Source organism: Rhipicephalus sanguineus, chromosome 1 (genome assembly GCF_013339695.2).
Source record: "Rhipicephalus sanguineus isolate Rsan-2018 chromosome 1, BIME_Rsan_1.4, whole genome shotgun sequence".
In the NCBI taxonomy this organism is placed as follows: Eukaryota; Metazoa; Arthropoda; class Arachnida; order Ixodida; family Ixodidae; genus Rhipicephalus; species Rhipicephalus sanguineus.
Window position 1 is genome coordinate 270,143,291 of NC_051176.1, and position 26,069 is coordinate 270,169,359.

Here is a 26,069-nt window from a genome sequence, read left to right on the forward strand (position 1 = left end):
TCCACACACGACACAGTCAGTTGATAGCGCCGCGGCAAGGTGTGGCACGAAAGCAAAGTCACAGCTGACGTTCGGACGGACGTACACACATGCCACCGAGGTATCGACACCACCCATGCGAACCGTCACAGCCACGCACTCCACGTCGTCGTCACAGAACCGCTCGCAGGAGATGCACGCGTGTGCGATGGACGCGCGCACATACAGAGCAGTTCGGGGGGCGCCGGGGGCGTGATCGGTATCCGTGCAAGGCACATCCGAACAGCTGTTCTCCGCGCATACTGCCGGGCCGCTGTAGCCGATGAAGCCACGAAGCGAGAGGTCCTCCGCGCGGGCGCGCGTCTCCTGCAGAGCAAGAATGTCAAAGTCGCGCAGAGACCGGTGCTCCGCTAGCTCAGCATGACGGCGGCGCAGCGAACGGCAATTCCATTGCAGGATGCGCGGCCTGGGGCGGTGGTGTGGACTACTCGCCATGCTGGTTCAGAGCCTGGTGTGTGGCGAGAGCCGCCGCGCACAGCGAGTAGGCTGGGGAGCTGGGTGGGAGGAACTCCAGCGCTGTACGCACTGCTGCCGCTAGCACGGCAATCGCCGACTCGCGCCGATCACTGGTGGAATGATCATTGGGAGCTGTGTGTGTTGCCGATGAGTCACTCCCAGAGTGACCGCCGGCGATGTCAGCGAAGAGCGCGCCCTGCCTGACTGGCTGGGAGGCATGCGTCTGCCTGAAGGAGCTCGGGGCTGAGGCCTTCTTGGCGCCCTGTTGTGGATGTGCCTCATGGTGTCCCGGCTCTCTCCTGGCTTGGGTGCGGGCTTCTGCCAGTTGGCGCTCCCTCTGCCAGCGAGGGCAGCGTGGTTCTGTGGCGGGGTGTTTGTCGCCGCAGAATATGCACTTCGGTGTTGCGGCCGTGCATTCGGCGGGCTCGTGGGCACCCCCACAGCGGAGGCAGCGCTGGTCGAAAGTGCAAGCCGCTTCTACGTGGCCGTACCGTAGGCAGCGGCCACACTGGACAGGCCGCGGGCGTCGTGGTTTGACGGTACGGCGCTGCTTGTAGAGGGCAACCTCCGTGGGTGGCTTGCTGCCCTCAAAGCGGACGATGATGTTGTGCCCGGAACGAGAGCATGAGGTCACAGGGAGGTTCGGAGGTTCACAGGGAGGTCACAGGGAGGGGCCCTTTGGGGTGTACACCAGCTGGGGAGAAATTGACCCTACGCGACTAGCCCCGGCCATTACGAGGCATCCCTTCCTTCTGGTCTTTTAGCGGTCTGGGTATCTACTCCTGTGCTGCCCTTCTCAGCCACGCCGAAAGGAAAGAGACCCAGGAGTGCGGTGATTCGGCGGTGGGCACTTGACTCACCATGCTAGGCAATAAAAGGAGACACCGTGTTCTGCGAGCCGTGCGGGTAAAGGGACAATTGCATGGCCATGCTGAACCGTTGGCGCCTTTGTGCCATCATAAACAACAACATTTCTGGCTTTCCTGTCGTACACACAGGTCGGGCACATCTTTGTTTGAAATTATATGAATTTATGTAAAAGTTTATTGTGCCTATATTTACGATTTTGGAGGCCTAAAACGGTGTTTTGCCTGCCTATTTTTGGCGCCTAAAACGCACTTTTTAGTGCCTAAAAATCCGGCCTCTACACATGAGTGAGTTTGCCGACCTATGCTCACGCCTCGTGATTTTTTTTTTGCCTCGGTGGCGTTGCGGTTGGTAATGCATCCATTTTGTTCGTTTACGCCTGGTCGCCTGCTAAAAGAGTGAGCTTCTAGCCGTACTTCGTATAACATTCTAATTTGTTGCTATCGCGTTCATTGCTTCACCTTTTCGGTGAAACTGACTTTTATCGTTGCCTTATTCATTGACGTTTCCTAATAATGGAAAGACGCTCCACATGTGTAACGTAATACATTTCACTCACATCGCAAATATTTGTTGGTCATCTCCCAAAACCAAGTTGGGTGTAGAGGTATGTGCCTTGTGCGTAGTCCTTGGAAGTATTTTCGACTCTGTGTTTAATTACTTGGGCGTGTCTAATTAGAATCTTAGAACTGCAACTCGGTTGCAGTTCTTTGCATCTGATGACATCAGCTTTATGGGGCGTTCATTCTTAACTCGATAAAACTATCAAGGTGCCTTTCCTACGTTGAGGAATTACCGGAATGGAATTGAACTGCCCCGCCATTCCCCGGAGTGGAATTGAAAGGAATGGAATTGCGGCAAGTTCTAATTTCCCGGAGTGGAATTGGAATGGAATGGAGGCGCCGATTCCACAACACTGGTCGATGCAGAGGTCCAGGCAGGGTTTATTCATCGTAGAGCAACAGGGCTCTTACCAAACGCGTAGGTTGCGTTGGCTGGTTGGTTCCTCAGTACCTTGGCGCAACCCACCTTGGGGGATAGGCCATGAATCGGACGGTGCCTTGCTTAGGAAACTAATTCACTTACTGAAGGAAAAAGTTGAAAATGAAATGTTTGGCCATTACAGATTACTAATATATACTCGCAGGATTTGAAAAAAGGAAACCTATAGGGAAATAACAACAACAATAATAATAAAAACAAATATGTACAGTTGTAACTAAGACAATTGAATTCAGTTACACTTAACATTCAGTTCTTTTAGATTCTCGTAAAAAATTAGATACAGCGTTGAAAACGCTCCTGTAGGTTGGGCTTGCTGTCAAAAGGGGATATCGCGTGCACTTCTTTCTTTCGTGGTCTGTGCATATCACCCACTACTACAGGTGGCAATATGCGTAAAGCCCCAGCAATTATTAATACATATGTTGTCCACGGTCAGGAGCCAGCTCTCGTTCTCCGTGTTGAGATCTCTGTTTTTAGGAGCTGGCTCGCAAGGTTCTTAAAGGGGTGATGCCACCAAATTTGTGGCTTGCGCGTTCTTTGCTGTAAGCATTTCCTATATCTCCAGGAAGCATGATGCGCACACCAAGATTCGTGTATTCTCGCTAAATAATTCGCCTTTTGATGGGAACAACTTTCGGTTTCGGTTTCTGGGCGCCGAGGTTGGGCAGTGACGTAGAAGTGTAGGGGGCTTGGTCACGTGACCACACAAGGCTGGTGACGCACTTAGCCAGAAAGCGATCGAAACTCGGCGAGTGATGTAGCAACCGATGCTTTACCGGTACTATAGTGAACTAGAATATATTCTAGTTCACTACAGCCGGTACGTACGTTGCGGAGGTCCGGAGGTCACTCACGTCACTACAGCAGGTCTGGTGTGACGTCACTACAACTTTCGTTGCCCATCCTACAGATCTACGTCAGTGTTGGCGCGCTAGCGATGGCTTTTGATCGGGAGGATGGGCATTTAGGTACACTTTGGAAGTGAATTAAAATATATTCTAAACGTTTGCTGTGTCCGACCCTTCGTGTGGAGTGTCCTTGCATACAGAGGAAACCCACAACAGGCTTGTTATAGCCTCGAAATTTGATGGCACCACCCCTTTAAACTGGGGCGAAGTCCCGCGCCGTACGCGTAACCTTAGTTCAAGAGGCGACCGCTACACGCGCAGCTCGCGCGAAAGAGAAGTCTTCTTCCTCTTGTCCTTCGAGCGCCTTGATGATGATATTAACGCAGGCAAAACCACATATAGCATAGCCAACTGTAGCATGCGCACGCTCGCGCACAGTTCGTGCAAAAGAAAAGTCTTCTTCCTCTTGTCCTTCGAGCGTCTTGATGATGATATTAACGCAGGCAAAACCACATATAGCATAACCAACTGTAGCATGTGGCTATAGTGAACTAGAATATTCCTGTTCACTATACATGTGGCGCTCGCTCCACGCCGGCGCGTGCTCTAATTTCACAGGAGACCGCTAGAGGGCCACAACTGCACGCTTCCTCTCTCTTTCGACAGTCGTCAGTCAGTGCGCTTCGATGCTAATAACATGAACGAAGAAGACAAGGCGGAGCGGAGGGCTCGCAAGGCAGCAGCTCGCGGGCTCGCCGCCAAGACCCTGCATGCGGTGAGAGCTCGCGAGGCCGCAGAGAGACGTCAGCGTCGTGCGGACCCAGAGATACAAGCCCGCGAAGCCGAAACAGCGCGGAAGCGGCGGCAAGAGAACCTCGAAGATGTACGGGCGCCGGATGCAGCGGCCAAGCGCCGAAAGCGGTCGCTACCTGAAGTTGGTGGCGCCGACGTGCGCTTCAAGCGTGATTTCCTCGACCACAAGTTCGGCCACAGCTGCAAGGTCTGCGACCGCTTGTGGTTCGACAACAACCTGACTACAATCGTTACTATACCAACGTGTGACGTCCTTATATGACAGTAGAGGAATTGTATGGAGCATTCACGGTTTACCCGATTATCTCCGAGCCAGCTCCTCAATCATCATTCACTTCGTGGATATGGCGTGATTTTTTTAGGAACAGAATGGACGTAATTTTCGCTGCTTCGAAGGCGGAGAAGTTTACGCTCATGGTGCAAACGTAACCACTTTTGTTGATTTTTCGCTCTATTTAAATTACCAGTACAACTGGATGGATCAATTACTTCGAGTTTTTATGGGCACGAGATAGAAATTGGTTGACGATTGCGTTAAAGTTTTGGTGACTGACGAAAAATATTTAGTATCTTCGAAGTTGCTCAATTTACGCTTGCAAAATAAAAAAAAATCGCGATACAATGGCAAAAAAAAAAAACGGCCTATGATGGCCGGTCTTAGGTGCGGACCGGCAACCAGCCCACAGTCTCAAAAACGGGCCGGGCTAATGTAAAACCGGACAGGGGGCAACCGTACTTGGGCCGTTCGTAAAACGCGTCTTAATTATAAGGCTCCTCCCTGGAGTGCTTGCATAAGTGACAAGTTGCGAAGGCAGCAATAGCTCACTCGTTTAGTACCTAACCTACCTAACCATCGTAACCTACCCAGTATTTTTACGAAGTATAAACGAGGCAAGGTTTTTTTCGGGGGGGGGGGGGGGGCACCTCCTTGATCCGAAGGGGGGCCGGGCAGGCAGATGTGGTCGAGTGTCATTTGTGCTCTGTATGCCATGGCAAAAAAAAAAAATCGGGGGGGGGGGGGGGGGGGGGGAGCGTTGCACGGGCCCGGTGTGCCACCCCCTGGCTATGCCACAGAAAAGAGGTGTGTATTTAGGTCATCGAGGTCATCAAGGTGTATTTTAGCAGTAACGGCATACAAATAGTACACATACGAAATACAAGGGCAATAAGTCGCATACATAGTATAGAAAATAAAATGCTTAAAGGGCCCGTCACCAGATGACATAACGAATTTTAGTTAGACATTGGCAGTTGTTGCGAGCCCAATAACGAGCATTATGCCACAAGAATTTTTCTAATCGGTCCGTTAGAAGCTGAGATAAACAATAATTTGTAGCAGCGCGAAACCATGATGCGAGGACGCGAGCTGCGAACCCTTGCCGTTCGCCCCGTGTAGCCTTCGCAAGCCAAATCCCTTTCCTGCCCTCTTGGACACGCGAGCAGGAGGATCACATAAAGCATACGCATGAACACGTCATGCGCACACAATGTCGCGAGCGCATGACGTGCCTGAACCAGCCCGAGCCCCCGAGACGCGAGCGGTGCTGTGGCGGCGTTCTTTGCGCGTCATTTCTGCAAGTTATGGCAAATGCGCCCTCGCCAATCACTTCGCATTCAACCTATTACTGAACACGGAAGCGAGACTAGCGGTGTGCCGCATGAACATCTATCTAGTTAAACGCGGGAGGATAAATGAGCCTAATGAGCGCTGGAACGCGTTAGAAAATAAGTTTTGTTGTAAAGGGTGGCGTCTGCACGATGCGCAAAGCGCGAGAACACGAACGCATGCGAAACGGAGATAGATTAGTCTCGAATCTCGGTGCAATTCGCCGTAAAAATTAAAAAAGAAAACGCACACACTCCGTTTGTGTGTTTTATTATTGCTCTGAAGTTTTAGTCACCCATTCAAGCAACAAATTACAGAAACTACACGTCGTGTCAAATAATTACCGCAGTGTCATGTGCTACTGTTGGCGACGTCAGAGCACAGTCGTCTACGTAGAGAAGCGACGTCACGGCACTACCATCTACGTAGGGCCATTCCACCATGTACGTCATCCCCTCATTCTCTGGGCGCGCGGCCGCGAGAAGGGCTTAAGCAGCATTCAGCTTGAAACTTGACCCATTTAGGCGGCGCGTAGCGTTGCAAATTTCGGCAGACATAATCGTGATCACCCAGTGCATGCGTTGCGCTCGTCAACTCAAAATTGTCAAACCTGGTGAGGGGCCCTTTAAGAAATAACACAACTAAACAGGCCACAAGAAATTGCGAGTGGTTGCAAAATTATTACGTTGTGTATACTGCTATTTAAATTTTACAAAAGAAAGAAAGAAAGAAACGGGGGCGCAGGTGAAGGAGTGGCGAGACGGGTATTCCGACAGCGTGTTATATATGGCCCCGAGGATCACATGTGTAGTGTCGTCAGGTGCGATTTCTGATGCTACGCGTGGTAAAACAAAAAGGTCTGCAAAACTAAGGCAAAAGAAAGTGAATATACTAACAAGAAAAGCAAATAGAAATCCTATTTCGTGTTAGTCGAGGGGAAAGCCGGTTGCTTCGAATGGGAATGATAATAATAATAATAATAATAATAATAATATCTGTGGTTTAACGTCCCAAAACCTCGATATGATTATGAGGGACACCGAAGTGGAGGGCTCAGGAAATTTCGACTCCATACCGTCACTTGTTCAGAGCTGTACCGTCACTGTTTAAAATGCAGGTTTATGGCCACGCTGGTTTTTGGCGATAATGGCGGCCGAGGTCCGCTGATTTTGTATTCCAAGAACAGTTACTTTCCATCTTTACCCTTAGAAAACCGAGCACCAAGGCAGGCCGTTGTAAGACGCACGTCATTGCTTAACTTTCATTTTTGCAGCCAAGCTTGTATGCTTTGGGAATGGACCGGCGGGGGGGGGGGGGGGAGGCGACACTGCGGTGAAACTTTATCCCCCTAATGGAGAACCCTTGCGCACGCCTATGGACGCCATTGTATCCCTTCGCAAACAGCCTTGCCTGTTGCGGGATTCGAAATATATGAACATGCACAACGACGCTGTAGCGTCCGTGTGGCGCCGAGAACGTTGCACAGATTACCGAATGTTATGCGATCATGACTCCGTGGTTCGAGCATCCGGCTCCCAATTACATACTGCCGCAAGGTCGTTTGGTCGGAACATATTGGCGAGCGTGAGGAAACCGAGATGCACACAAGCGCCCATTTGCGTACAAGTAGCGTTTTGCCTATGCGTTCGTACGTAACAGCTGTCGCAACATGTAGTATAGCCATAGTCTGTGTGCTTTCGAGGTACCCAAAGGGTCGACTCTGTATACGAAGGCATTTTAAATGCGAAGCATTTCTTAGCGAGCCTCAGGCACTTTGCCGTTTATGTCTACGTATCTATCTGTAGATACGTAGACAGCCGCCTACGTCTGAGCGCTCTCCTGGTCCTCTCCATAACTTGTAATATAGCAAAATTGGCATAGCAGGGGATCAGTGTATAACGAACTCGATTCGCTGATCATGACATGATAACGCCAAACGCCTGTCGCGTACGTCATAAAATCCTTTCCCTCAGTCACGTGTGGCACATACCCGCATACTACAGTTCATGTTATGCGGGTATGCATAGGCGGAGAGTTTTCATTTTTCCCGGAGTATCATTATGAAGATTTCTAGTGGGAGACTCCAGATATTTTTTTAGTTTGCACAAAAACGTCGAGTAACTCTTAACGCTTGGCTCAAAGCAAGAAATGCCGCATAGGCTGCTACTCGATGACTGCTTCGCATAAAATCGATTCTCACAACGCGTGAGATCGGCCGAATTTTCTTATTATCATGCTTTGCTTACTTTGTTAAAACGTGCTCCAGACAGGAGAGTGGGCTAATGCTGCCACAGGAAGTTTTAATTATGCCAGTGAATTCAACTTAAGATGACGAAAAATAATTCTCAGATCGTAGCAAATACCATTTGCTACCACTACACCTTGTGCGAAGCTGCGGTTACAAATTTTTCCGCCAAATATTGTTTTCTAGACGAGTAATTGAGTTGCTCCTCGGTGACCGAACTGGTAGCAAAACCCAGTATTGATAAGTAAAGAACGCGTACCATCTTTTCTTGGCACTTTTATAGGCAGGCATGTCGAAAGGAACCCATTTGATACAACCAAGAAATTACACTTTTTTATTGACGAGCAAGTCTGTACGAATGCATTCACTAACTGACTGTGTCGGAGATGCTGTATTCTCAGAAGCATTTTTCTTTTCTGAAAACCAGTCGCTACCAGGTTCAAGGTTTCTTTTAACTTGCCATAGCTAACACAACATATTCTGCACCTACAAATCCGCTTGAGGGCCATTTTCCACTGAATGCTTGGCCCTGATGCAAACTTTAAAAGCCTAAAAGGAAAAAGAAGTGGCCATAAACTGCCCCCTGTGAAATAGCTGCCGGACAGGACGGCCAACAGTCCGTTGTCAATAGATGGGGACCCAAGCCGAGCTCTTAAAAAATATCCCGCGCCGGCGCCAATGGGGGTGGGCCAGCCTCTAGACATTGTCTTGGACAGGGCTACCACCTTCATTTGGTGCCACAAACATATCACCCCACGCTCGCCTCTCTCAACGTACAGTCTGTGCACGCGCACGTACACGCGACAGAAAATGGCGTGTTAGCACTTTCTGAAATCTGGAGCGATGAGCCCACTGCAATCACAGGATTCCAATGTGTCGTCCACGTCAAGCGCCTTCATTGCAGGTGCGGCGTAGGCACATATAAGAGCACTGCAATGCGCAACGTCAACGCAGGCCGCACCCCAATTCACCGGCCGCCAGACGCCGTACACACGCAGACAAGCAGCGGAATCGGCGAGGTCTACGTTGCGCACATCAGTCACAATAACAAAGACATTGTGCTCGCCGCCATCTGCGTGAGAACTGTCAAGAACCCCTTCCACACATGCACACGGGCGTGAAACGTGCGTGCGTTCTCGATCATCATAGGCATGCGCAGAGTTCATCGTCAGGGGGGAGGGGGGGGCGAAGGTTCATCGCAGCGCCCCCCCCCCACCCTCTTAGGTCAATGTATGGGGCAGACGAGCCCCCCCCCCTCTTAGGTGAATAATGGGGGGGGGGTGTGGGCTCCCCGTGCGCATTCCTATGTCCATCATAATGGACAAGTATAAGCACTACATATCGGCTTACTGCGTCTGGTGTTGGTAATACCTATGTTGCTGTTGGCATCGTTACGCAACTGTAAACAACTGGTTATATAACACATGTGCGACTCTTCAACGTATGCTGAACTAGCAGGGACAGTCGGTTGAGTTGGTGCAAATTCATATTTGTAAAAAGCGCGAATAAAAACCACAACGCGCGTTGTCCTGTTCCAGGGGCGTAGGCAGAGATTTTTTTCGGGGGGGGGGGGGGGGGGGTGGGGGGCGGTACCTCCTTGATCTGAATGGGGGCCGGGCAGGGAAGGAAGGAAGAAACAAGCGGAAAGACAGGGAGGTTAGCCAGTTCTTAGACCGGCTGGCTACCCTGTGCTGGGGGAAGGGGTAAGGGGGGTAAAAGATGATAGAAGAGAAATGTTACAAAAAAAAGGAGAGCAAGAAAAGGAAAAAAAAGAGGGGGAAAAAAAGGAAACGAGAATATGACACTACTTAGAATCTGTCTCTAAGACCTGTTGTCCGCAAGAAGCGCAATGATGCTTTTAAAGCCTTCTGTGCTGACGACGGACTCGGCCAAGGTCCCAAAACCCTTTGTTCCGACAAAGGGCGATTGTCAAGTTTATCTAGCGCATTACAAAGTTCTTGTCTTGGCGCACTGAAACGGGGACACTCACACAGAAGATGGGAGATCGTTTCTTCGCAGCTGCAGTTATTGCACGTATAGTTGTTGGCCATTCCAATCAGACAGGAGTAGGCATTCGTGAATGCCACGTCAAGCCACAGGCAGCACAGAAGCGTCTCCTCAGCTCGCGATATTCCTGACGGAAGACGGAGCTGGAGGTTGGGATCCAAGCTGTGTAGACGGGCGTTGGTGAATTCAGCCGAGTTCCACTGGCAACGTGAGTTCACGTGCCAGCGAACGAAGTCTTGTAGCTGCGTCGGTTCTGAAGAACGGTATATCTGCGTAGTGGTCACTGTCATGTGCAGATCGGGCGGCCTCATCCGCACGGTCGTTACCGTATATACCACAATGACCCGGTATCCACTAATACGCTATGTTGTGTTGTTTCTCGACTGCATGGTGGTGAAGGAGCCTTATAGCAGCAACTAACTGCTCATTAGGTACATAACGAAATGGCGGCATAAGACATTGAAAAGCTGCCTTGGAGTCAGAGAAAATGGACCAAACTTGCGAAGGTTCTTCAATTACAAATTGGGCAGGGAAGTGTGGTCTATAGTGTCATTTTGTGCTATGTATCCCATGAGAAAAAAATTTCGAGGGGGTACGGGCCCGGTGTGCCCCCCCCCCCCCCCCCCCGTCTACGCCACTGTCCTGTTCCCTTCGTTTCTCTGTGTTGTGTCTTTTTCGCGCTTTTACAAATATGTCTTTAACATATGTGTGTGCGTATACCATTTGCACATATCTTTAGCTTCATTGCGTAACGTTTCGCTTAATGTAAAGAAATTACGCCCCAGTCACGTTTCCGCCGCATGCTTCGCATTACAAAAATTCCCACGGTACGTGCGATCTGCCGACTTTTTGGTGTTGTTCATTCATTGATGAAGTGGGACAGAGACGCGCTCGCTTGCACTGCCTTGTGAATTGAAAATGCCGTATTAGATAAGTCGCCGCTCGGTGTCGATACTATAGAAATCATTATCATGATGATGATGATCATGAGATGGCGGTAGTGGTGTGTGTGTGTGTGTGTGTGCGTATATATATATATATATATATATATATACGCACACACACGGTGGTGGTGGTGGTATGAGCTATAGAAATGCAATGGACGGGCCACTTTTTCTTCGCCGTACGGCGAGGGTGATGCTCAGAATGAAAATGCGGTGACCTGACAGCGTCGGCCGTTTTAATTATACTTAATTCTGGGTTTTTACGTGCCGAAACCAGGATATGAACGTGAGTTATGAGTGCCGCAGCATGGGGACTCCATAATAATCTTTGGAAATGCCGGGGTTCTTCAACGTGCACCCAAATCTAAGTAAAACGGCTGTTTCCGCGTTTCGTCCCCTCTGGAATACTCTCCGCAGCATTGTGTTTGTTAGAAATAAAATTAAGTAGAAGTGGGGGCAAGCCCTCTCCAACTAGATGCCAAATAAGGAGCGTCAGCCAATGTAAAATAAATGACCAGGGCAGTGGCGTAGCCAGGGGGATCGTCTGTGGGTTCTCCCTCCCCCCCCCCCCTCCCCACACGAAATTTTTGCGTCTTGCATGGGCATTATACGCGCACACATGCAAACACACGCTCGAACATACATAAAGGGGGTGGGACCCCCCCCCCCGCCCCCTTTCCCTAAAACAATGTCTGGCTGCTCTCTTGGAACAGCGGTTTGAAAGATATTCAAAGGGCAAGTTTAGTAAAAAAAAATACCAATTGTAAAAATATAATGGTGGCCGCAGTAACGCTCGGTATCCTAAGGGTCTGCTATGCGAGCACCGAATGCACTCGCGTAGAGCGCTTATTTGGTGATATTGGTAATGATAATGTGGTGACCGTGTTGATGATAATGATGACATCAATGGACAAGAAATTGTCTTGGATTGCATGTACCCGCGTGCTGCCCTTTCTTACTTGCCGCCGTGACATTCGGAAGCGCGGTTGACATCCCGCAGCTATTTCGTCCCTGGTTGTTGGTTTAGCCTGTCATTGATCTCAGTGACAGGTTGCGGAGGTAGAACATTATCTAAGGTAAAGTTGACAACCACCCGTTTGTGGCACGAGGCTTTTCGAGAGATCCATCCGGATTTCCCGAAAACAATGCTTCTTAGTTGACGAAAAATTCGTCCTGGTCTCGGGATCGAACCCGGGACCAAAACCTTTCCGGGCGGTCACTCTACCAAGTGAGTTAACCAGGAGGCTAGAAATTTACAGCGCGAAGGCGAATTAATCGACAACTCCAAGTCCATGGACATCGAGTATTGCAAATGGGTTCTGCAGAACTGATTTTTAATATGGAGCCGGAACGTTGATGCCCCGTACAGATGCCGACGAAACATTCGCGGCCCTGAGGGCTTATTGATGCACCCGCACATTAGTATGCCGCGCAAAAGCTTGCGCTCACTCTCATACGGCCGTGGCGGTTAATTGGCGCTTATCCACTCGGATCAGACAGAAAATCGGCGCCCGCCATCCGAGGCAGTGCGACATTTCCAACTCCCGTTCGCTTTGACAGTGATCCGGAAGGTTAGTCGTGAGCCATGAAAAAGAAAAAAACAGCCAGGCCTGCGCGGAAAGCGCAGCACAGTCACAGCGAAAGCTCGAAGAGCGGCATTTCTAGATCCCGTTATAAGCTCTCTTGTGGCTACTAATACAAGTACACTAGCAACATGCCCACTACGCCACAAATCATAATTTTTGTGAAGTTGGGAAGCACCCACCACGACATTACTCGTCATTCTGCGGAGCAGCGAGGTACCATCTCTGTAAGGCATTATGTGCACTTTTGTTGGTGCGACGGCTGATGACGATGAAGAATTATGACTGAGCCTTTTGTAATGGGTTGGAAGCTTTAAAGCACCCACTAGTTACTTAATTCGCATTGTGTGACGCCCGGTCGTTATGTCACTCTCCCACCACTGTTTATAACATACGCTAACATGAGAAAGAGATAGAGAGAGGGAGTTAACATTATTGAGACCCTGAGCAAATGGATCATGGGAATCTTATGGGTTTCCTTGGCAACCAATAGAAGTGCACTTGCGAGGAACCCACTACTCTATAAATCATCATAATTTTTGTGAAGTAGAGAAGCAGCCACTATGCAATTTTTTGTCATTCTGCGGAGAACCGTGGTGCCTGCTAAACACCTGAAAGGCATTATGTGCACTTTGTTGATGCTGTGGCTGATGACGATGAAGAATTATGGCAGAGCCCATTGTGATGGGTGTGAAGCATTCAACAACCCACTCGTTGCGCAATTTGCATTGTGTGACGCCTGGTTACAGAATTCGCGTTGTGTGGCGCTTGGTTGTTATTTTACTCTTCTACCACGCTACATTACATATGTTAATGTGGGTCCTTCCCGACATGAAGCCTGTATAGGGTCTATTTGCAAAGCAGTTTCAAGCACCGGCATGGCTTGGCCTCCATTGTCTATGGCGGGCTAGAATGGCCGGTTTCCACTGCGACCCTGACAGGAGACCTGCACGCGTGCTTTTTCGCGAAAGCATTTGTCAATATGTTGATGTACTCAAACAACAAGACTTTGTTCCTGACTGGCTTTCCAGGGTTCAGCCCCTGGCTTACCTAAAGGAATTTTAGGAATGTAACTAATCATAGGTGTGCACTGCTTTGACATTGCTTCAGTTGTGTCTATTGTTGTATTGTCTGCTGTTATTCCTGTGCCGTGTTGTGAAACCGGTAATAAAGAAAAAAAAAACCGGCATGGCTCTGAGGTAGGAGACTGGGCTCCCACGCAGAGGGCCCAGGTTCGAACCTCGTTTCATCATATAGAAATGTTTTCTTATTTCGGTTTTTTTTTTTGCTTATTTCGAGCGATAGTGGTTACGGACACCGGCGGCGGCGGCGGCGGACAACTACGGCGCCAAAAACGGCCCTTGTTGTGACCTCACAACAGCTTCCGCTGTAAAAAAATCGACAAAACAACGCATACAAATCTTTTGGTGGAATATGTAAACTCGTGTTTAATATGAGAGAGAGAAAAAGCAATGACTCATGCGATACTGCGTCATTTTATAGAAACGAAAACCATAACTTTACCTATCAATATTTAGTGGGTATATAAGTGGCCCTGTTTCGACCATAATTAAACTCCGGAACGCATGTTAATGAGTTTTCATATGACGCTAAAGTAATTTCTAACCTGTCGAGCCCAGCGGAAAATAAGCCAAGGAAACATTCTCTTGGTCAAAGGCCTGGCTATGTCACACAGCCCTCATTCGCCGATCCTGCTGTCCAGGATGATTAACTGCTAATGACGTACTGTGTCGCACAAGCTGCGGACTTATACTCCAGTAATGAAAACGCTATGCTTTCAGTATGACCACCTGCGGTTCTCTTTATGCATCGGCCAAAGTGGCTGAATCTTCTCATCCATTCTTTGTCCCTTATCGCTATGCATTTACGATTTATCATTTTGTGCACTATACGCAACACTCAATTCAATAGACGCTTTTCTGAGGTTTTGTTCATTTATTACTTTTTCTTTTCGCTCTCGACTGGAAGTCGTCATTATTAGACCGCGGAATTCCAACCCTTCCGGCAGATGACAAAACATCCATTTTAACCGCCCGCCACAATGGCTGGCTCGAAAAAAGGAGGTTAGTGCCACAGTACCGTGCGCGCCCATCCGTGTAGAAGCGGAACGGTTCAAAAACTGGACGAGGAGAGGATATGCCTCGTCACTTCAGCGACCACTGCCTAACCGCCGAATGACGTTCGCCCGCAACGCATTCGACGCGGAAGGTTCGATCGTGACTTTGATTTATCTATCACGCATCTCTCGTGGGTCACACGGCATGCAGGCGCGTTTCCCATCTCCTGGAAACAAAGCCGTCCCCGCATTGAGCGACGCGGCTGCGCTTTCCCCAGTGAAAACGGCATGCCCGTTAATCGGCGTTTGCGCTGGGAGTACCGCGCAGTGTCACGAAAAGCTGCGTTCATCGCGCACGTATACTGGGACTTTCGATAAGGGCAAATAGGAAGTTCCTGTTGTCGGGCTGTGAAGCCTCAGGGTCCTGCGGCACCACCTGAATTTGATTCTGTTTCAAGTGGATGATGAGGTTAATGGCGTGAGTGTTCATAATTGTTAGAGGCGCTTACACGAACGAGGGGGGCAACGTTTGCGTACTGGTAGAGTTGTTTTTTTGGCTTCCTGCTGGCGCTGCGCGCAGCAGTCACGGAATTAGCCGTCCTCGCTTCTGCTGCGTTGCACACAACGATAGAGCCTCGATCAGCGCGCTGTGACTACCCGGATTCACGCTTCAACTGACTGCTCCGGAAACTGGTGCGCGCGTGTGTGTACGACGCAGGCCACGCTCACCCCGCAACACGTGCTTTCCAAGCCCGGAGGAGCCCTTGCCGCAAGCGTCGCCCGGCGCCGGTTGCAACAAAGGCAATTGGTTAAAGTTAGCTATAGAGGCTGGTTTTGCGCGCTTCGTTCTCACAGGATCCCAGAGACCTCGGCCGGACTGACGCGTTACTGCGACCCAGTGTCGGCTCAGAGCTGACAACAGAGAGCCAGACGTCGAGCATGGGCTCTCTCGAACACCTGACCATTGCTCTGACGGTCCTGGTCGCTTCTGGAATGAGGAGTTACGCAGAAGCTGCTGCTATGCCGGATGAACAAGGTGGGTATATGTAATGACAGTGACATTGATATGACATTGATCGTGCTTAAGCACGGTTACCTCTTTGGAACGCAGTTGCATGTCCAAGGGAAAAGCTCACGAGGCAGTATTTAATTTTCCTTTTCTTTTTTTTTTTTGAGATATGCTCTTTTCCTTTCGCCGTCAAGTTCTGATCTCTGCACCCTTCGCATATTCCATTCGTTCCTCGCATTTGCCTATTCGTACCGCTATATGCTGTTCTTTCTTTAAGGATGTGGTTCTGGTGAAAGGTATAGATAAGGCGTAAATGAAGGAGGGACGGAGAGAATGCGGCAGTTCTTATGGAAATGGCTTCAATCCTTTCCATGGTTTACTTATTTGTTTCTTATTTGTTACCTTGCGCGAAAACCACATCTTAAAGCAATGTACCAACTGGCACGACATCGCACTTTGCTGTTCTTTCTTGCTTGCAGCATGCTGTGCTGAAATATCGTCAGGTCTCCAACCTTCTAAAATCAAGAAAAATAAAAGTATTTGGCAACTTAACTGCCACACACTTGCGCAAGGATTATGAAGAGCCAGTCTTGTGAAAGGTGCACTATAGCGCGAGAGGTGCATGAACTTTATTTCGTGACGATTCTTAATCCGAGTCGACGCTGTGGGAATCCTACTGAGTACCCGCTCTTGGGCTATAGGATGCATAGTGGATGACTGGTTATGAATATCTTTCTATACGCTGTATTGAATTTCAGACTCTATACCGAAGCTCCAGATCTTCATCGCTGTGCCGCTGCGGCTCTTCATGCCTCGAACTCATGCGAAAGTATTGAGTAATTTACATTGACTTCCTTCGCGTGGCAGTCGCAAAGTGACGCTTATGCCTGTCCACTTTATTTTTATATCATAATGAGAGGCAAAGCTACGATGGAACCATTCCTTGTGGTCTGTTGTTCAAACGCAATAGTACTCATGCACTGGGTCACATAAGCTCGCTGTGTAATGTGTTTTATGTTAAGGGTATGGTCCTTTATGTAAAAGTAAATGTTTATTCCGTGTATCGATCCTCCATATGTCGGGCCCTGGTAGTGGAGGAGGCCAAAGGATAGTCGGACCAGACTGCCCTCCTATTTGACCAGCAAGATATTTATGCCAAATAAAATGTTTCAGATCAATCAATCAATCAATCAATCAATCAATCAATCAATCAATCAATCAATCAATCAATCAATCAATCAATCAATCAATCAATCAATCAATCAACCAATCAATCAATCAATCAAAATCCTGCAAGTTATCCCATATAGTTATAGCCATGAGCTAACTTCTCTGATGACAGGAACTGCTCCGAATAATAACCTTGGAGGTGTTACCGGTATCGGGATGCACAATGTGCTCCTCGTTGATATTTAATATCCGCAATCCTGACCTGTAGCAGTGTAATCCACTCTAATCCGTGCATAGTAAGAATGGGCTCAGACTTGGTTAACCTCCTTTTTCATTTTTTTATGTTTAATGTCAAAGTTTATTCAATCAATCAGTTACACAGTACAGTGTACTGTACATTGATCATACATTTGTCCTTTTCATCTCTCCCTTAAGCATTTTCTTTCTTCGTCATTTTTCTTCACTTAAAGGGGAACAACGATTAACCAGTGTAGGTTGATAAATTACTGTTTCAGAACTTCACGTTCATTAAATTTACCGTAAAATGCTTTTTTATGGTGAACTTGAAAATGATGGCCAACCTTCCTACGGCAGTGCATTTCGCGCCTACATTGCAGCACCCGTACGTAAAGTGTGGTACTGCAGACTTGGAAGTAATTGCTCATATTTAAGACGCTTTGTCGCCGAAAGAATTAGCCGACTCTCGCTAGGTCGAGCCTCTAATCTGATTGGAATTCGACGTATGCTTTCTTTACCGATAAATGATTATCTAGACCCGAGCAGTCAAAATTTCGTGACGTCGATGCGGGATGGTGCGCGAACATCGACTTCATGCATTTTCCCTTTAGTTCTTTACCAAGCCGCCTCTCACGATGAGTGATGGTTTGTTGCACAGAAGCGTAATTGACGAATATCACGAATTTTCATTCGTAACGTGAACAGAGCTTTCGTAAGCCGAAAAATGTCTCAAATGGCAAATCGTAGTGACGACATTATATCGCACTGTGGTGTCTCATGTGACGTCACAACTGGCCTACACACAGATATCGGCACAGAGGAAAGTCACGTGACGCAGGATTGCGTTAACTCGTCCGTCTTGCGGTGGGTCGTTCAAATTAATGAGCAGCACAGGCACCGCTTTGCACGCAATAAAGTCATGTATCGGAACGTGGAAAACAGTGACGGAGTTCTAGACAAATAACCTATAGATTTAACTCATTATAATATTGTTTTTCTTCTGTGTCACTTTAAGTATGCTTTATTGTGAATTTAACACGTTGCACCTGATTAATCTCACCCATCTGAAGTTTTTATCTCTATTTTTATTTTTATTTTGCCTTCAACTGTCAAACAAAATCACTATACGAAATAATAAAAAGTGCGTAGCCACTGTCATGGTTACTGCACACTTTATTATTTGGAGCATGGGCTCGAAATAACAAATTCATGGTGTGAATACTTGCGAATGAACACGTTAGTTGAACTGTCATGCAAAACCAGTTTATTATTGACTGCTTGTTTACTAAAGTCTGCACAAATATGTTCTCGCAGTCGAAATATTCGCGTTGCATTCGTATTCGGCGTTTGTGTTGTCTTGACCTCTTCTCTAGTATCCGTGTCTGCGCGCCTACATGAATCCGTACCAACTAGCTCAACCTTCTGTCGTTCTGTGCTTCTCTTGTGTCCGTGTCAGCGCACCTGCCTTATTTTATCGCATTGCACGTTTCACATCAAAGGCTTCCATTGAGTATTGTTTTTGAACAGACATATAAACAGTGCTTCACGAGCTGCAACGTGTATTATACCTCAGGCAGTAGTCGTTACTGAACTGAGTGGAATGTGATATCCTAAGTGTTCCTGACGCTTTATAAGTATGCAGGCACCGCATAAAGTTATACCTTTATATATGCACCGATCTCAAGAACTGTATAGGGAAGTGCAGCGGTGTATTGCTTTAGTGCCGAATGTTAACACATTATCTTATCAAGTTCAAGATGTCAATACGACCGCAAAACATTGAGATAATGACGCATAAATCGTATATAGTCATTCTTTACTATCATCACTTAATGACAGTTAATTGAAGAGCGAGAGGACGCTCACTTTTCCTACGGACATCAGTGGCGTAGGCAGACATTTTTTCCGGGGGGGGGGGGAGGGGGAGGGGGGGTCCGGGCAGGTAAGTGTGGTCGAGTGTCATTTCGTGCTCTGTAACACACGGAAGAAAAATATTTCGAGGGGGGGGCGGTGTGCCCCCCCCCCCCCACCCCTGGCTGCGCGACTGACAGACATCGCCTTTGACACGAATCACACGAAAAAGAAAAAAGAAAGGACTTAGAATGTTTGCATGCAACCGAAGTGTTTGAGCAGCATCACTTCGGCAGATATATATTATGTAAGCTGTAGGATTTCTTGACTGTCTGACAGATTCATCAGCTGATCCCGCGAGAAAAGGAGCATTTTACGCACGGGATACTTCATATGCCGTTTCTGCATGCTCTGGTGATTGCGAATCTTCTTTCGCATTTTTATTTTCAAGAAACCTGTCATGTATAACGCCCTTCTTTTCCCTGAAAGATTCATGGAACTAGAAATATGAAAACCTATATATGATGATCTGCACAAAATAAAAGCAACCTCGGTACACCTTTGCGGCCTGTTTAGCGTCTGCACGCTTCAACACATGGCACCACGCAATGCTGGAACGCTACCTCACGCCGCGACATATTACGACGCCGCAACATTGCTCCTGTAGTTCACGCAAAACCCGCACCTACACGGCTACGCCTGCACACGCACTTGCGCTTGGAAAATGGTCAGTTTCGTTTCGAGGAGTTTAAACAGCGCCTTGCCCACCGTCCGCTTGTGTAGGTCGCCAAGACGGCCAGAGCGGCACCGCCAGCACCGCCACCAATGGCCGTGGCCCCGGCAACCCGTTTGGCTTCCTCGGCGGCGTCGTGAGCGATACCCAGGGCAACCCAGAGAAAGTGTACAACTTCGTGTACGGAAGTGCCAACTCAGTGCAGGAGGTGGCGCGCCTGTACGCACTCATGTCCATACCAGTGTTTCAGCAACAGCCAACAACTCCCACGAAGCCTGCGACGACATCGACAATGATGACACCGACAACGAGAACGTCACCAACGTCGTCGCTGACGACAGCTACCGCTAGGTTGACAACGACCCCTTCTATGATTACGAACGCGTCACAGGAGACTGGAACGGCGTCAACGGAAACGGAGGGCTCGTCCGAAGTCGTTGGCAGCTCTAGTACGTCCACTACTACTCGCGAAATGGAATCGACGCCACTGGAATCCGGAGCAACTGTCGCAACCACTGAAACAGCTGTGTTGACCACAACTCAGACACCCGCAGCATCGCAGGCGACGAGCACATATATTTCAGTAATGGCCACTTCAACAGAAATCCCGGAGAGAACTACTTTTGTAACGAACGGAAGGGAAACGTCTACCAGCGAAGAGACTGCAGACTGGTCTATGTCGACCACACCGGCTGGAGAAGGCACTCACCCTGCGGTTACGGAAAGCTTAGCAACTGAGTCAACACGCACTACCGAGTCAGACCTAGAATGGACCCGTACAGTAGACCCTAGCGCAGGAACAACGCTAACCAGTAGAGATATAAGCACGGTTTTCACTGAGAGCACTTCAGAAGTGTTTATTACCGAGTCAACCACCATGAGCACGCGTGAAAACTCTGCTGAACCGCAATCCACAATTACGACAGAATTAGTTTCGTGGAACGAAATAACTACCGACACGGGCCAGACGTCACCCTCGAACACAGCACAAAATACGGAGGAGACGACTGAGGTCACAGAAACAGGAAATACGGACACAACTTCGGAGGCCCCGACAGATGACCCACTTACTGAGTCGACGATTTACTCGGCAACAAGTCAGTTGACGGATGTAACGCCAACTGAAACTGACACGATGACTCAGTCAACCGCAGAACAGTTGGGGACCACGACTGAGTCTCAGACGGCAGCGCCGTCGTCGCCTGCCGCTTTTACCGAGTTCGATACGGAAACCCCACTTACGGAAACATCGGTTCAATCGACAACGGAACATTCGTGGAGCATGTTTAGTACGAATGAACCAGATACAACATCTGCGTTGATCACCATTCCTTCTACAGATTCTAATTCGGACGACCCGCGTACAGAAGCGATGCAGTCCACCACAGAACAGTTAGCGAGCACGGCTGACTCTGAGACGACGTCCGCGTTGTCTACTGTTTCTACACAGTCCGACACGGACAGCCCACTTACAGAAACATCAGTACAAACCACAACAGAGTATTTGTTTAGCACGACTGGTACGAATGAGCCAGATACAACGTCATCATCGGTCACCGTTCCCACTGCCGATACCGATACGGACGACCCGCTTACAGAAACGGTTCAGTCGACAACGGAAGCGTATGAGACAGTGACAAGTACAAGTTACCCCGATGAAACGCCCACTACGGATTCCAGTACAGATTTCCCAACGGAAACGATGCCAGTAACCACAGACAACACATATCCGACTACGGAATCCACGATGCACACTTTTTCGAACGAACCGTATACAACTGACAGCAGCACGACGCTTGGTGACGTAAGTACTTTGGAATCGATCACTACCGTTGATTATACCGAGTCAACTACTATGTCCACGCTTGAAGTATCTGACTATACAGACACCGACCCTACAGCACATCTGGGAACAACAGGTACTACTTCTATGACTGAAAAGACGGGATCAGAATATACGACGGATTTTACAGTCACCGAGGCAACTACCGAATTAAACGTAGAGGTCACAGCTGGTTCGACAACCGATGATAGTGAAACAGATGCTTACGACATAACTACGGAAAGTCACACTGCCACATATACTACTGAAGGTTCCAGCACAGAATACACGCCACCCTATACGAGACAGTACAGCATGACCATAGATTTCACAACGTTCATAACGGAGTCCACACCCACCGAAGGAGAGCCGACGGAGACCAGTACCGCCAGTTTCACAAACGCGGAAACGTCTTGGACAAAATCAGAAGTTTCAACCGAGTCATCAGAGGTCACGACAGATTACTCCGTGAGCGTCATTAACACGGATATGACTGAAACTTCCAAGCAACACGAAAGTACGATGGAATCCACGCAGTCTAGTGCGTGGCCTACATCTGAGAGGCATGTTACATGGAACGCCACTGACGGTGGGATGACGAGCGACGCTGCGATCACAACACAAGAGAGCTCGCCAACGGGAGATGAAAGCACCAGCAACACACTCACAGTTAGCGAGGTTACAGATTCATGGTCACAAGTATCTTCATCGCCTTACTCGTCTACGTTGACAAGCGCCGACACGCAGAGCACGACAGAAAATGAACGATATGAAAGCACGAGCGTCTCATCGACAACCTTCGAATCATCCACCCTTACTTCCAGCGTCGCAAGTGAAATTCCAGCGACTGAGTCGTCGTCAACAGAAAATTCCTTAAATCTTACAACATTTTCGCATTTCACAGCCACCACCAATCATGAAGGACAAACAGAAAGTAATTTCACTGGAACAAATGATGTGACAGAAAAATATACCGAAACAAAAACCGCCAGGGCGGATACGCCCACTACACCGCAGAACGAGTTGAGCACTACCACGCACGAACAAAGTTTCAGCACAATGGTTACTGGAGGTCAAGAAACAAGCGGAACGACGTCCACTACAGTTGGCCCAGAGAGCAACCTGACATCAACGCCAACCTCGGGAAATATTCCTTTTACTGACGAAGGCATAGGTGGCCAACTGATTTCTCGTGGAGGCAGCACGCCGAGCCTACCGCCCTTCACGGACGTTGGAATTGGGGGCACTTTAATTATCTATCCTAGAGGATCACCAACAATGTCATCCGAAAGTTTGGCTTACACTGATGAAGGTATCAAGGGTGGCCTCGTAGACCCTAGGTTAATGTCCCAGTTCACAAGTTGAATTAATACGCAACACTGTGCACTGCATAGGTACGTATATATACAATCAATTTAGTTCTTAGTCGTGACACAGGATGCCTGAAAACATGATATTTAGCGGTCAGCGCACACAAAATTTTTAGGTGCGAAGACGTTTGCATTTGCTTCAATTGCACTGCTGTTTGTTTACGTAGGTAACAACTTGGCTGCTGGCGGACCTTCGGTGAGCTCTCCATTTGGGCACAACGTTAGGAAACGAGCTGTACCGTTGCCATCCGCGTCAAACGTATCCATCACACCTGCAACAGAGGCACAAATGGACGCGGAAGAATCCCCGGTAATGGTGACGGCGGAAGCAGATACATCTGCAAGCATGAGTCCTACGGACGGTAACACAAATTCATCGGAAGAGCAGGACACGACACCGATCGGAAGCACGGGACCAGAAGGAACGCAAACACCCCCAGGTGCGACGGGCGTCCCACAAATGTCATCGAGTACTTCAGAAATGCCTTCCGAGGCCCCAGAAACGTCAGGACCAACGATAGTAACCACAGAGGCGCCTCCGGCAGTCACGTCGATCGACGAGAATTCGACAACGCAAGCGGCAGAAACTCCGGGAGGTACGCCCACACCGACGATAGTGCAGGGAGCTAATTTCACAACCAGTATGCCGACAACAGCAAAGCCAGAAACTAAAACTCCATTCATGACTGAGACGGTTACTCAGACTACCCACGCGGACACTACTCCAGGATTGCCTGTCAGTTCATCATCTCCGCTTACTGAGGTCCCCACTACACCACCGACTGAAGTCCCCACGACGACGCCTGTTCAGGTTCCCACAACGCCACCGGTTATGGTCCCCACCACGCCACCAATTCAAGTCCCCACAACGCCTCCAGTTCAGGTCTCCACGACGCCACCGGTCGAGGTTTCCACGACTCCACCAGTTCCAGTCCCCACGACACCACCGGTTCAGGTCCCCACGACACCGCCAGTTCTAGTACTCACGACACCACCGGTTCAGGTCCCCACGACACCGCCAGTTCAAGTACCCACGACACCACCACCTGCACTCACCACGACGCCACCTACTACGAGCCCCACGATACCACCGACCCAAAGTCCCCCTACACTAACGACCCAGAGCCCCACGACACCGCCAACTCAGCGACCCAGTACACCAACAACTCAGAGTCCTCCGTTACCCTCAACTCAGACGCCTACATCATTCCCAACTCAGAGGCCTTCGTCACGGTATCCAAACCTGCCGTACATGCCTAATCCTATGCGGCTGCCTATGGGACTCGACGATTTCATGGGCAGGATCGGCGTAACAAAAACTTCCAGTCGACCAGCGAACCTTCCTTCTTTGCCGCGGCCTGTGAGCCCAATGCCCTTACTATGACCCCAAATGAGCCCCCTCTCTTTCTCATTTCCCTCAAGCTCTCCATCATCTTTCGCTCTTTGCGCACCTTTTACAATAAAGAAGTTGGAAACATTTCCCCATTTCAGTGTCCTTGTCTTGTAACCTAATTGATGACTCTCTGTTACAAAAGCACCTTGTGATTTCACGGCGCCATGACTAACTGCGGTTGAGTCGGTTAACCATGAATACTAATTGCTGAATAATGAACATGTTCTTAAATGAGTCTCCTAATCTCGTTCCTGTTTTTCACAGGGCGCCTATAGGTTACAACACACGATTAAGAGAAGTCTTAGAACAAGGAGTGTCACTGGAGCCAATGTTTCGACAAGGTGACAAATGTCGAAACGTTGGCTTTAGCTACATGGTTTCTTACGCTATATCCTCCTTTCCCAAACCGTTGGGCACACAAGCATACGTAAGCCTGTAAAAATGGGAATTATGTGTGTACTACTGTATGTACAACGGCAACGCTGTGTTCACTCCGAAGAATAGGATATATTTTCGTCTATTTTTGCCCACGTTGTGGAGGTTGCCGCCAGACGGGTGACGCGATCGAGGGGCTCGGAGTTAGTAAAGTAGAAGTCTGTGAAACTGGCGCAGTAGGAAGAGCTTTGTGACAGGAGTTCCTGTTTCGTCAACTGAAGCGGACCGGCTTCCTTCCGCTTTCGCTCAAAGAATGGCACGACAGCGAAAGCGCGGCCTGGGTGCGAGTGAACTCGGGAAGCAGACACACGAGGCTAGCAACAAAGGCACAGTCAGCACAGTCTTGCTTTTAATTGAGAACGTTGCATATGCGCTGTCCTTGAGGGCCTCCATACGCTAACTTTCAGTTGCCGTTTTACATTGGCTCCATCTCGTTTTTTTTTAACTTTTACCAGTAAATAGGTCACCAAAGATTCCACGTCAAATTGCTCTTATGGAGTTGTCAAGAATGTCAAGTATGTAAACCTTTATATTTATATTCATTACGCCTGGTCTTAGCTTGTTTATTTCGTCCCTTAGTTCGTGAATGTGTCACGACGCACTTGATGAATATTATAACGCGAGGGCATCAAAGAGCTCGTTTCGCAGAAATCCCGGCGTCGGCGTCGGCGCGTTGGTTGTGAGCGAAACATCGGCGTTGTCCGTGAGCGAAAAATCGCCATGGATGCAAATAATAAAAAGCGTGGTTTCGAGCTAGAATCGAACCCAGTCCTTCTGCGTGGCGAGCTGGTGTTCTACCACATAGCCACGTCTTTTTTTAACCGCGAAGCTCTTTAAGCTATCGCTAACTTGTGCTCCGTCGTGCAAAACTCTACAGGCGGGTGTGCCCCGCAGGAATTGTACCGAGTACAGCAGGTGCGAGCGTTGAACGAAAACTCTGCTTGGCGAAGTGGAGCACGTGAAACACGTTAAATAGAGAGAGAGAGAGAGAAAGAAAGAGAAAATAGAGCGAGAAGCAGAGAGACAGAGACATGGAAGGAGAGAGAAAAAGACAGAAACAGACACGAAAAAAGAGGTAGAAAAAACAGGGCGAGACAGAAAGAGAAAGAAAGGGAGAAATAAAGAGAAAGAGAGATAAAGAAAAGGAAGAAAGAGAAATAAAGATAAAAAGAGCGAGGAAGAGGAAGAACTAAAGAAGAAACGCCAGCAAGTCACACAAGGGCGCATACATTACTTTACGAGTCTTGAAAAAACCTTTAAAAAATCATTCCGGACCGTTGGCTCTATAATGAAACAGCTCCACTAACGTGAAACCTGTGGAGGGGCGAAGCATGCAGTGTGCGCCGGTGTTTCCCACAGCAAAATCACTGCTAATGGCAATGAGAGACAGAAGAAAGATTAGACACAGAGACCCGCAGTCCGCTTTTACTTAACGTGCGCGCTGCGAATATTTATTGTTCAACTACACATAAGAGAAATCTCCCATCGGCACTACATTGCAGGTCAAGATCCAGTGCCTATATATACGGGGTGGCCGGTGAATGGTTGTGCAGCGCGAG

At 48.7% G+C, this 26,069-nt stretch overlaps 1 protein-coding gene across 3 annotated transcripts; it reads left to right on the top strand.

The window, feature by feature from the left end:
• Positions 1 to 14,993: 14,993 nt before the first annotated feature.
• On the top strand, positions 14,994 to 24,159 carry LOC119378954 (proteoglycan 4). 3 transcript variants are annotated; one of them, XM_049411829.1, is made up of 3 exons: positions 15,034 to 15,526; positions 22,850 to 23,637; positions 23,686 to 24,159. In XM_049411829.1, exons 1-3 carry the CDS (start codon positions 15,430 to 15,432, stop codon positions 24,064 to 24,066), a joined length of 1,266 nt encoding a protein of 421 aa, XP_049267786.1. In that variant the 5' UTR covers positions 15,034 to 15,429; the 3' UTR covers positions 24,067 to 24,159. The 3 variants fall into 3 exon arrangements, with proteins under 3 accessions (XP_037503989.1, XP_049267786.1, XP_037503990.1); XM_037648061.2 differs by lacking the exon at positions 23,686 to 24,159 and having other exon boundaries at positions 14,994 to 15,526; positions 19,541 to 22,899; XM_037648062.2 differs by having other exon boundaries at positions 22,850 to 24,159.
• Positions 24,160 to 26,069: the final 1,910 nt, after the last annotated feature.

What these genes read in the sequence shown, in the direction of transcription:
- LOC119378954 (XM_037648061.2), top strand. Translation starts at nt 15,430, where the DNA reads ATGGGCTCTCTCGAACACCTGACCATTGCTCTGACGGTCCTGGTCGCT. An exon ending in TGCTATGCCGGATGAACAAG is followed by an intron (nt 15,527 to 19,540) that starts GTGGGTATATGT and finishes CCGCTTGTGTAG; the next exon opens with GTCGCCAAGACGGCCAGAGC.